The 13257-nt window shown below is 34.7% G+C and overlaps 1 protein-coding gene across 3 annotated transcripts in view; it reads left to right on the top strand.

Moving 5' to 3' along the window:
• Positions 1-13257, top strand: part of SP4 (Sp4 transcription factor) — an 84997-nt gene that overhangs the window by 59063 nt on the left and 12677 nt on the right. The window contains exon 6 of one of the 3 annotated variants that reach the window (XM_046021388.1): positions 6330-6420. The exons of the other annotated variants lie outside the window; for them this stretch is intronic. Coding sequence (XP_045877344.1) covers positions 6330-6400 — 71 coding nt within the window. The 3' untranslated portion in view covers positions 6401-6420. Of the gene's footprint in view, positions 1-6329; positions 6421-13257 lie in introns of those variants that run through there. 3 annotated transcript variants of the gene reach the window in all.

Raw genomic sequence — 13257 nt, 5'->3', positions numbered from 1 at the left:
TTCAAGTGCACGCAAGATGCAAAATTTGTCTCTTTTTCTAAGTCTTACATAGGACAACTACCCTCTCTACTTAGAATGGGTCTGATAGACATTTGAGTTTCAGTATTTAATTGTTGGATAAATTAATGCTTTGGATAAATTTTCTAATTAGACCTTAACCTTTAACTAATACCAGGGTACATATGGGATAGAAGAGGAAACAGAGATTTGTTATGTATTGATCAGCTACTAGACATCACATGTTTCAAATAAATTATCTCCTTTGATTCTAACAGTAACACTGAGATAGATATTAGCTCCATTTTACAGATTCGAAAATGGTCTCAGAGAACAAAAAATAGTTGTTAAATTTATTAAAAGTTTAGTTTGATATGTACATAAATTAGTAGGCAAATGAGTCTTACTTAGTATACTGGCTGAATCCCTGAGTTTGCATGATACTAAAACTAAGAATTTTAGTTTAAAAAAAAAACCATTTTAATAGGTTTCTTATGGCATTGCATTGGGCCTTCTAATAATGCCACCTTACCATTGATATTGGCAGATATGGTGTGATTAATCCCATAACAGTGTTGATGTCTGTTTTTAAAAAAAAATACTCTGCTGTTTATGTCGGTATGATAGGATGCAGTATTTCCACTCTGGATTAGCAGTGGGTCAAGTTAGGGAAGACAAGAAAAATTGCCACTTTCTTTGATTTAGAACCTCACATTGTGATTTCATCATTTTATTTGAGAAATATATGTCTCTAAAGTCTCTCTTATCGCCTATGCATAGTCATAGAGATATACAAAACAAATTTATCCAAGGATTTATATACACATATACTTAAAAATCAAATTATTCATGATTTGAAGGCATATTTTCTTTTTTTAATGATTCACACCATTATAATCTTCTACAAGCCTAAACAATTCATAATTGAATGTATTTTAAGCTTACTTTCAGTGTTTCAAACATCTTGAATACATTATACACAAAATTGTGTAAGTAAACATGTTACATTGAAAACAGTTAAGCTTAATATCGCATACTTAAATTACTTTTAGTGACTAGAATACAGTAACTTCTAAGTATTTATTAAAGTTTTTGAAGAGAAAACAAAAAAAATTTGTTTTTTTGAAACAAGTATCAATTAAGCATATAGTACGTTAAGTTGAAAGCCTTGGTCATTCATTGCAAAAACGATGTTTTATTTAAAGGCCAACCACTACACTAAGTAGAAACTCAGTACATACTGTGAATGAATATATGAGTTATTTTTATTCACTGCTGAAAATAATGCCAATTTTTTTGCTTTTTAGAAATAAATTTTTTTAATTTCCAAATGATACATGTATATGGTACTTAAAATTCAAATCATAGGGACACCTGGCTGGCTCACTTAGTAGAGCACATGACTCTTAATCTCAGCGTCGTGAATTCAAGCCCTACATTAAGCTTACTTCAAAAAAAAAAAAAAATACAAAAAAATTAAATCATAAAGAGGTTACAGCGTTAAGGGTCTTGCTTTTTAAAATTAATTTTTATTTGAAGTATAATAGACATCATATGTTAGTTTCAGGTGTACAACACAGTGATTTTACATTTGTATACATTATGTATGCAAATTATTGTATACACAATAAGTAGTTATTGTCTGTCACTGTACAAGGTTATGACTATATTCTCTGTGCTGTACTTTACATCCCTGTGACTTACTTATTTTATAACTGTAAGTTTATGCCTTTTAATCCCCTTCACCTATTTTGCCCGTTTCTACCCTACTTCCTTCTTGCAAATACCAGTATGTTCTCTGGATTTATGAGTCTGTTTCTGTTTTGTTTTGTTCTTTTTTTCTTTAAGATTTTTATTTATTTATTTGAGAGAGAGAGATCACAAGTATGTAGGGCAGCAGGCAGAGAGAGAGGGGGAGAAGGCTCCCTGCTGAACAGAGAGCCCGATGCAGGTTTGATCCCAGGGCCCTGAGATCATGACCTGAGCCAAAGGCAGAGGCTTAACCCACTGAGCCACTCAGGTGCCCCTTTTTTGTTTGTTCTTTTGTTTTGTTCTTTAGACTGCACCTATAGGTATTCATCTTCCGTCTAACTTAGGACATTTCTCTTCAAATAATGTTCTCTGATTTCATCCATCTTTTGCGGAAGGCAAGATTTCATTCTTTTTGGGGTTGAGTAATATTCCATTGTCAATCTATACCACATTTTCTTTATTCATTTATCTGTCAGTGGACTCTTGGGTTGCTTCCAGATCTTGGCTATTGTAAATAATGCTGTAGTAAATGTGAGGGAGCATATGTCTTTTCAAGTTAGTGTTTCTTTTCTTCCCAGAAGAGGAATTACTGAATTATATGGTATTTCTATTTTTGTTTGTTAAGGAACCTCCATATTATATTCAACTGTGGCTATGACAGTTTACATTTCTGCCAGCAGTGCACAAGGATTCCTTTTTTTCTACATCCTCACCAACAGTTATTTTTTGTTTTTTTGATACCAGTCATTCTGACATTTGTGAGGTGATAGCTCATTGGAGTTTTGATTTGCATTTCCTTGATGATGAGTGTTGTTGAGCATTTTTTCATATATCTGTTGGCCATTTGTATGTTGTCTTTGGAAAAATGTCTATTCTTGTCCTCTGCCCATTTTTTAATCAGATTGTTTGGTTTTTTGGTCTTAAATTGTATGAATTCTTTATATATTTTGAATATGTCGTTTACAATTATTTAAGGGGATGCTTTGCCCCATCCCTTGTTTAATCTGCAAGAGAACCATACTGAATTTTGTAACTGTTTTTGCATTTGTGTTCTTCCTGTGATGATTGTTATATATCTAAATATGCTTATATTGTTACTGATCTATCAATAGTAGACACTATCTCTTGACTTCTTGCATTGAGAGTTAAGAATTGAACTCACTTTAAAGACAATTATATGATCTCTCTGATATGAAGAAGCAGGGCGGTGGGTTTGGGAGGTAGGGAAGGAATAAAATGAAACAAGATGGGATTGGGAGGGAGACAAACCATAAGAGATTCTTAATTAATCTCACAAAACAAACTAAGGGTTGCTCGGGGTAGTGGGGTGGGGAGAGGATGGTTGGGTTATGGACATTGGGGACGGTATGTGATATGGTGAGTACTGTGAAATGTGTAAGCCTGATGATTCACAGGCCTTACCTCTGGGGCAAATAATACATTTTATGTTAATAAAAATAATTAATTAAAAAAAAGAATGTATCTCACTTTACACCATCTGATGACATTTGGATTTTTTAACTGACTACAGCCTAACACTGTCTCTTGACTCAGCACTCTGGTACAGATACGTGGTACAGATATTAGCATATATGTCCTTCATTCCTCATTGTTTCACCTCTTAACTTCTCTTACATAAATTTTATTATCTCTCTTCTCTTTCTCTTGATGTTAAAACATTTACTTTCTCTCCAATAAGCACTTTTCCTTTTTTTAGTTGTTTTTTTTAAGACTATTTATTTGAGAGAGAGCATGAGCGGGGTTGGGAGGTGGGGTAAGAGGAGAGGAGGGGCAGAAGGAGAGAGAAGCAGATTCACTTGCTGAGCAGGGAGCCCTGCCTTGCTTCAGGGCAGGGGCTTGATCCCAGATTCCCTCCAGAGATTATGACCTGAGCTGAGCGGAAGGCAGACCCTTGACTGACTTGCCACCCAGGCATCCCAGTAGCTTAGTTCTTAAAGTGGAAAACCAATAAACAATAATTACATTATGACTCTGATGTGATGAGTGTGAATACATATCCTTTGGTCTTTTTTCTTGAAGTTTCTAATTGCCTGTTCCCCCCTTGCATTGGGTAATTTTATTACTTCTTTTGCTGTTTCATGTTTTCAAGAACAATATCAGCTCCATCCAATTTTTCCTTTGGACATTCCAGCTTTTTAATCAGCCCGATTCTTCTCTAAGGCTGCTACATAGGTATAATCTTGAGACTTCTGTTCCCTGCTCTATTGATTTTGATCCAGTGTTCTCAAGATTGGCCTTCATTTTTCTTGGTTTATTTGGTTGCTGGAAAACATTCTGAAATGCTTCCTACAATAAAGTTCTAGGAAATAAATTGGTCTAAAAGTGTATATTGCTTTCCAACTTAACTTAATAGATGGCTAATATAGAATTTTAGGTTGAAAATGATGCTCAGAATATTAGTGGCAGTGCGCTATCATTTTCTTGCATCTGTTTTACTAACATGAAGTGCAGTTCTTCCTTTTCTGTTAGGTGACTTAGTTTTTCCTTGTCAACTTTTAAGAGCTTATTTACTTATTTATATTTTTACTTTGAAATAATTTTATATTTACAGAAATTGCGAAGATAGTGTAGAGAGTTCATATATTCCCTTCATGCAGTTTCCTCTATACTACATAATCCACATAATTTATGAAAACTAAGAAGCTAACATTGGTATAATACTAGTAATTAAATTATTGACTTTTCCACAAATAATACTTTTTCTGTTCAAGGATTCAGTCCAGAATACCACATTGCATTTATTTATCATGGCTGTTTAGTCTCCTGTAATCTGAAATTTCCTTACTCTTTTTTTACTTATTCTTTTTGTTGTTGTTTTTGTTTGTTTTTTTCTTACCCTTGGCTGTTTTGAAAGTTAGGTACTTTGTAGAATATCCCCCAGTTTAGGTTTATTTTCTTATGATTAGACTGAGATTATGAATTATGAATTGTTGGTAGGAAGAATATCACAGATACCATTGCCCTTCTTCCTTTCATCATATCAGCAAGTATGTCAGTGTGTCTTATTTCTGGTGAATTGGTTAAGATAGTGTGTGCCACGTGTCTCTACTGTGAAGTTGTTTTTTTTCTTTCCATACACTGTTTTATAGAAGCAAGTCACTAAGGTCCAGTCTACACTAACCGGGCGGTGAAGAAAGCTCCACTCCTGGAGGGAGAAGCTCCACCTCCTGGAGGGAGGAGTGGCAGAGAATTTATGGATGTACTGTAAAACAACAGCTGTAATTAGTAAATGTGTGGGGCGGGGTGGGGAGGGCGAATTCTTTGAGTCTATTCAAATATCCTGTTTCTCTGAAAAGAAAATTCTAACGTTTTCCTTTTAGCATTCCTCATTGTTTCTGCCTATAGCAATTACTTTGTTGTTTTAAAGGTCATCTTCTGTTTCTCTTTTTGCTTGTACAGTTTTAGTTTTGATTCTTACACAAGGAAGATTTATACCTTCTTCCCCAGTTATTTGTTTATGTAATCATTTATTTATAATCTAGTAAAGACCCATGAGTATTTTATTTAGGGGGTTATAATTCAATATTACCATTATTTTCTTGCTCAAATTGTTCCATCTTTGGCCATTTAGAAGTTGTTTGTTTTATTTATTTATTTATTTATTTATTTTTAAAGATTTTATTTATTTATTTATTTATTAGAGAGTGCAGAAGCAGGGGGAGTGTCAGGCAGAGGGAGAAGCAGGCTACCCACCAAGTGAGGAGCCTGATGTGAGACTCCATCCCAGGACCCGGGGATCATTACCGGAGCCGAAGGCAGACTCTTAACCTGCTGAGCCCCACAGGTGCCCCAGAAGTTGTTTTAGATTGCCTCCTTTAGATTGCCTCCTCAGTCCTTATGACATACTCCTATTATGTTTTTTGTTTGTTTTTTGTTTTTGTTTTTTAAGATTTTATTTATTTATTTGACAGAGATCACAGGTAGGCAGAGAAGCAAGCAGAGAGAGAGGAGGAAGCAGGCTCCCTGCTGAGCAGAGAGCCCGATATGGGGCTCGATCCCAGGATCCTGGGATCATGACCTGAGCTGAAGGCAGAGGCTTTAACCCACTGAGCCACCCAGGCACCCCTGTTTGTTTGTTTTAAGTGAAGAGCTTCTATTAATCTTTATGTTCTGTTAGTTTCATAATTATGTATGTTGCATAGTTTTTCATTTATTGTGCAAACTGGTTGGACTGTTCAACTCTGGGTTCTCCCCCATATCATGTCTACCCACCCCCATTTTCCCCTTTTTATTCTCTATTCTTTTTTGCATCTTACTTTGTGTAAGTTGAGCTCCTTATATTGATCTTTTATATCTGACAGCTCTTTTTTTTTCTTTTACTTTTTTATTTTCTGTGAGATTTCTTAACTTTATATATTCATAGATTTCTTTGGAATTTTCTCTTGATTTCCAAGAGTGCTTTCTATTGTTTTCTTTTTATAGCATATTCTTCTCATTGTAGAGATCCAGGAGCTCTCTGAAAATCTGAGTTTTCCAGTTAGATTTTTTTTTTTTTTAATGTTTGTGTTTCCTCCAAGGTAATTTTTTCTCTGTACCTTGCTTTTTTCCCAATGTTGTAGGCTTTCCTGAATTATCCAGTGGTCCTTGGCTTTTATTCAAGTTGATGATGATGATTGATAACTATGTTTAAGTAAAGGAAACTGCTTCATGAACTGGTGACTTTCATTTAAGGCAACTGGGCAGGAATACTGTGAGTTATACTGCAAGATACCTAATTATCAAAATACAGTAATAAACTGTGGGACCACATTTCTCTGGATACAAATCATCAAATATTCCGACCAAATTTTTTATAGTAGGATAAATAATCCATGCACAGACTTTAATTTACTATTAAATGTTTTACATCTCCCCTCACCATTTTAAGTCTGAGACTTCTGCATAATTCTACGGAAGACAGATTGGCTCTCTTCTAGATATATCCTCTTTCTTGATAATCTCTACTCAAGTCTGCAGAAATTTGATACAGTTAAAACTTGTAAAACATTGCATAACATGAGTGAGTTTCACAGGATTTTTTTTTTCCTCCTTTGTCTCTTAGCATTGACCCTGTGGGCCCTGAATAGTATATATCCATATATATCCAGCAAGAGGACTGAAAAAGAGTTTCCTGTGCTCTAAGGCCAGCTGTCTTTGTACGTTCCACTGTAGTGGTGGCAGCAGGGACACCTAAAAACCCAAGAAAATACCCATATCTCTGGCCAAAAGAATGCAGAACCTTCTTTTCCATTGAATGTGAGGGAATCACTATTACTTTTCTTTTGCCATCTTACTCTGAAGGTTATGGCAGTCATATGTATATGTCTAGAATGGTATAAGAAGCCTCAAGAATTCTTTCTGGCCATCGGAACCAAAAAGAAGGGACACTTTGGGGTTGAGAAAGCATGAGGGAGATTTTGCAGAGATCTGTAAAAGGTGATCCCAAACTTCATTAATGAAACAAAAATTCAGGGCTCACCCCCATGCTGCGTATGCACAGAACAGACCCAAACAACCACAGCAAAGGCTTCAAGAACTCAACTCTCTTATAAACCATCACCTAATTGCCAGCATGTGCTGAGCAGATCAAAGCATAACAGAGTCCTTGAAAATGAATTAATATTGGAACTCATGCCCAAAGAAGGCAAGATAGAACTAATCTGAAACTGAATGGATCAATTACCTGCTAAAACAAAAGCTTAACATTTCCCAGAGGATTCTTTAACAGGACTAGAGTTACTGCAACATAATATCCAGAATGTCTAGGATACAACCCAAAATTATTCAACATAATATGAACCCAAGTAAATCTGACAGTGTCAAGATGATCCATGTGTTGAAATTATCAGACAGTGATTATAAAGCAACTGTTAAAACCATCAGCCATGGAGTAAAGGTAAACATATTTGAAATAAAAAGAAAGGCAGAAATTTTCAGAAGCAAAATTGAAACTCTAAAAATGAACTAAATGGTAATTTTGGAACTGAAAAAAATGCATTATACAAAGTTAAAAATTCCTTATATGTGCTCAAGAGCAAATAGGGGTAATAGAAGGGTCACTGAAGTTGGAGACAGATCACTAGAAGTTATACAGTCTGAAGACCAAAGAAGAAAAAGATCAGGCAGAAAACGTTAATTGGATCTCAGGCAACTGTAGAACTTACAAAATTAGTGACATTTGAGTCCCAGAAGAAAAGGAGGAAAAGATTGATATAGAAAAATATTTGACAAAATCATGGCTTAGACTTCCTATATTAGGTGTAAATTATGGATTTAAGAAGCTTACTGAATCTCAAACAGAAATTGACAGGAAGTCATGCCCAGATACATGAAATCAGTCTGCTGAAAATTAAAGAAGAAAATATCTGGGAAGTAGCCCAAGGATAATGACACATTATGTATAGAGGAATACAAATTTGAATGATGAAGCATTTCTTCTCAGAAACTGGAGGACAGAAAAGGAAAAGGATTGCCAGCTCAGCATTTTATATCCAGTGCAAGTGTCCCCAGTAAGAAAGGCAAAACAAAGGGTTTTCAGATGAAGAGAAACAGAATTTCTTGTCATCAGATCTACTCCCAAAGAAATGCTAAAAAAGGGGGCATCTGGGTGGCTTAGTTAAGTGGCTACCTTCAGCTCAGGTTGTGATCCCAGGACCCTGGGATCAAGCCCCGCATCAGGCTCCTTGATCAGCAGAGAGCCTGCTTCTCCCTCTCCCTCTGCCTGCTGCTCTGCCTACTCTCTCTCTCTCTCTGTCAAATAAATAAATAACATCTTTAAAAAAAAAAGAAATGCTAAAAAAAAGTTTTTTAGGCTGAAGGGAAATGATACCAGAGGGAAACTGGGAATTTAATATGGAAGAACAAAATAAATGGCAAATACCTGTGTAAATACAGCAGGCTATCATTGCTGTGCTTAAATTTTTAAAAAATATGTTTAAAGTAGTGGTGGATTTTCAATGTTATGCAAATATAATATATTTGGTAAATATAAAGTAAAGGAGGAAGAGTAATGAAACCTGTATGGTTGAAAAGCTTCTTTGTTTTAGTGTAAAAATACAGAACACAGTGTATATGTATTGTGAAAAGTTAACTTGTATTAACAATGTATATTGTAATCCCTTTATCAAGTACCAAAAATACAGAGATTCAGTGGGGGAAGGGGGAATAAATTAAAATAGAATGCTAAATAATATTCAAATAATCCAAAAGAAAGGAGAGAAGGAAAAAACAAAAGTGAAAAATAGGACAGGAATGAAAAACAAAATAATAGACTTAAATCTAATCAAATCAGTAATTATATATAATGTTAGTGGTCTAAACCTAACAATTAGAAGGTAGAGGTTGTTGGACTGCATTTAAAAAGACCAAATTATATATTGTGTACCAAAAAAACCACTTTAAATATTATCATATGGATAAATTTAAAAGGGTAGAAAAAAATACATGACATACAAAGGCTAATTGAAAGAAAACTGAAGTTACTGTATTACTATAACAGGCAAAATAGACTTCATGAAGCAATGAAAAGTACTAGATATGACAAGTCATTCTAATGATGGAATGGCTCACTTTACATAGGCACCTAAAAACAGAGCTCTAAAATATATAAAGCAAGAACTGACAGAACTAAAAGGTAAAATAAAGCAATCCACAGTTACTCTTGCAGAGTTTGACACTCTTTTCTTAGTAATTGCTATGACAAGTCGACAGAAAAGTAGAAAGGGTATAGAACGTTATCAGTTTGCCCTAATTGACATTCATAGAGTACTCAAGCCAATTGCAACAGAATACTCCACCTTTTTTTTTTATATATACATGGAACATTCTCAAAGATAAACCATGTTTATGCCATATGTTACATCTTAACAAATTAAAAGAAATCATACAAAGTATATTCTCAGATCATAATAGAATTAAACTAAAAGTCAGTGACAAAATAATTGAGAGTTCCAAATTTTGGAAATTAACCACCACATTTCTGATTTACCCTGTGGGTCAGAAGAGAATATCTTAAGGGAAATTAGAAAATATTTTCAACTAAATGAAAATATGTGTCGAAATTTGTGTGCTGTAGGTGTAACAGTGCTTGGAGGGAGTTTATGGCAGTGTTTTTATTAGTAACAGGCTTTAGTCAATAATTTTTTTATAAGATTTTATTTATTTGCCAGGGACAGGGAGAGAGAGAGTGCACAAGCAGAGGGAGAAACAGGCTCCCCACTGAGCAAGGAGCCCAGTGCAAGACTCAGGATCATAACCTGAGCCAAAGGCAGACACTTAACCAGCTGAGACACGCAGGCATCCTTTAGTCAGCAGAAACTTACTCTTAAGTAGAATAAGTTTCTATCTTAAATACTAGAAAACAAATTAAATGCCAAACAGGAAGTTAGGCAGCAATAAATAAGACAAGTAAATGAAATTGAAAATAGAAAAATCTAATAGAGAAAATCAAACCAGAATCTATTTTTCTTTGACAAGATAGAATTACTCTTTAACTAGACTGTCCAAGAAAATTTATCAATCACTACCGGGAATGGAAGAGGGGGATATCACTAGGGCCTTAGACAATGTAATAATAAAAGAATGCTATGAATAACTCTGCACTCTGAATTAAGGAACTTAGGTGAAATGGACCAACTCCTTAAAAGACCAAATTAACCAATAGTACTATATCTATTAAAGAAATTGAATTTTAGTGAAAAACTTCGGACAAAGAAAACCATAGGCTCAGAATGGTTTTATTGAAAAATTCTTTATTAAGTAATAAATGATACCCATTTGCACAATCTCTTTTAGAGAATAAGTGAAGGGATATCTGTTAACTATTTTATGAGGCCTCATTACCATGATACCAAAGCCAGACAAAGACATTACTAGGGAAAAAGAAAAAACAGATCAGTATTCTCATAAATACAAATGTCAAAATCCTCAACAAAATAGCAAACCAGGTCCAGTAATAATAGTAAAAAGTAAATAGTAAAAACTAAATAGTAAAAATAAAATAATAGTAAAAAAATACTAGTAAAAGAATAATGTATCATGACTTAGTTATGTTTATTCCAATAATGAAAGGTTGATTGAATATTCTAAAATCAATCAGTTGATGTAATTTATCATATGAACAAGAGAAGGAAAGAAATCATATGATTACTTAAATATATATATACAAAAAGTATTTGGGAAAATCTGCATTTAGTTTGATAAAAATTCTCACATACTAAGAATCAAAGATAATAACCTTATAACCAAGTGAAGGGTATTTGTTTTAAAATACTACAGTTAGCATACTTACTGATGAAGGACCTAATACTTATCCATAGGATCAGGAACAAGGCAAAGATGTCTGATTTTTTTTTTTTTTAACTTGGCATGGAGCCCAATACAGGTCTTGAACTCACAACCATGAGATCAAGACCTGAATTGAGATCAAGAGTTGGACACTTAACTGACTGAGCTACCCAGGTGCCCCAAGATGACGGATTTTTATGACTCTCTTCACCCTGGTACTGGAAGTCCTACCTAGTATGATAAAGCAGAAAAAACACACAACCCAGATTATAATGAAAGAAATAAGTGTCTTTATTTGCAGACAGCTTGGTTGTCTATTTAGAAACACCCTGACATCTACAAGAAAGCTGTTATACTAATCAATGTTTGCAAGAATGCAAGATACAAGGTTAATGTACACAATGAATTGTTTTATTATACACTAGCAATGAACAACTGGATACAAGTAGCTTAATAGTGTCATTTTTAGTAGGATGAAAAGAATAAAACACTTTGCTGGGACTCTAACAAAATATATGTAAAATGTATACTGAAAACTAAATATTGGTGAGAGAATTAAGGATGACTTACATTCATGTAGACACATACCATGTTAGTGGATTCCATGGCCCAATATTGTTTTGGTATCTCTTCTCCCAGATATATATATACAGATCCAGTATAGTCCTTCTCACAATAGTAAAATTTATATGAAAGGCAAAACAGGGTGTGAAAACAGTTTTGAAGAAATACAAAAAGTTAGCCGATTGACCTTCAATGATTTTAAGATTTCCTATAAATTACAGTATTAGAACGCTGTGAGGTTTGGGTGAAAAAAGGACACATAGATAAGACCAAGTCGAGAATTCAGAAATTGACCCACATACATATCATGCAAAAGTAATTCTATGGAGAAAGAGTAGTCTTTTCAATAAATGGCTTGGAAGAATTGCCACATGCAGGAAAAGAACTTTGAGCTACATACCTCATATCTTTTACAAAGGCTGACTCAAGGGGCACCTGGGTGGCTCAGAGGGTTAAGCCTCTGCCTTCGGCTCAGGTCATGATCTCAGGGTCCTGGGATCGAGTCCCAAATCGGGCTCTCTGCTCAGCAGGGGGCCTGCTTCCCCCTCTCTCTCTCCTGCCTCTCTGCCTACTTGTGATCTCTCTCTCTGTGTCTAATAAATAAATAAATTTTTTTTAAAAGGCTGACTCAAAATTACTCAGACTAAAACCTGAAAGTATAAAACTTTTTGAATAAAATATAAAAATCTTTGTGACCTTGGGTATGTTAGAATTTTTAATACAACACCAAAAGCGCAGTCCAGAAAAGAACTGATAAATTGGACTCCATTAAAACTACAAATATTTGAGCTGCTAAAGATCTGTTAAGAAAATGAAAACATAATACACAGACTGAGAATGAAAAAATATATCTGACAATGTACTTTCATCCAGAATATATAAAGAATTCTCAAACAGCAATTTGTAAACAACCCAATTTTTAAAAATTGGCAGAGGATATGGACATTTCACTGAAGAGGACATATATCTGACTAGCATGTGAAAAGGCACTTTGTATCACTTTATTTGAGGAATGCAAATTAAAATTGCAATAAAATATCAGTACACATCTATTAAAATGGCTGAAATTAAAAACGACACCAAAATCCTGACAATTAGAAGTACTGGCAAGGGGCACCTGGGTGGTTCATTGGGTTAGCCTCTGCCTTCGGTTAGGTCATGATCTCAGGGTCCTGGGATCAAACCCCACATTGGGCTCTCTGCTCAGCAGTGAGCCTGTTTCCCCTATCTCTGCCTGCTTGTGATCTCTCTCTCTTCTGTCAAATAAATAAAATCTTTAGGGGGAAAAAAAAGAAGTACTGGCAAGAATGCCAAGCTGGTGGGAATGCAAAATAGCACAGCATTTTTGGAAAATGTTTTGGAATTTTCTTATAAAAGTTGAACGTGTATTCAGTTTATGACCTAGCAATCCACTCCTGAGTATTCACCCCAAAGAAACAAAAACTATGTTCACACAAAAAGCAATGAATATATATAGCAGATTTTACTTATTATCACCCCAAATTGGAAACAACCCAAATATTCTTCAACTAGTTGAATGGTTAAGAACTGTGATATATTGCTGAAAGAGGTAATCCAGCAGACTTGACTGCTGGTTGACCTGGGTAATGAGAGGCTTTCTCACCCCTTCCTCTATCCCTGGAATATACTTTCTGCCCA

Source organism: Meles meles, chromosome 10 (assembly GCF_922984935.1).
Source record: "Meles meles chromosome 10, mMelMel3.1 paternal haplotype, whole genome shotgun sequence".
In the NCBI taxonomy this organism is placed as follows: domain Eukaryota; kingdom Metazoa; phylum Chordata; class Mammalia; order Carnivora; family Mustelidae; genus Meles; species Meles meles.
Note: the sequence above shows the minus strand (reverse complement) of the source record. Positions and strands in the feature narration are given on the sequence as shown.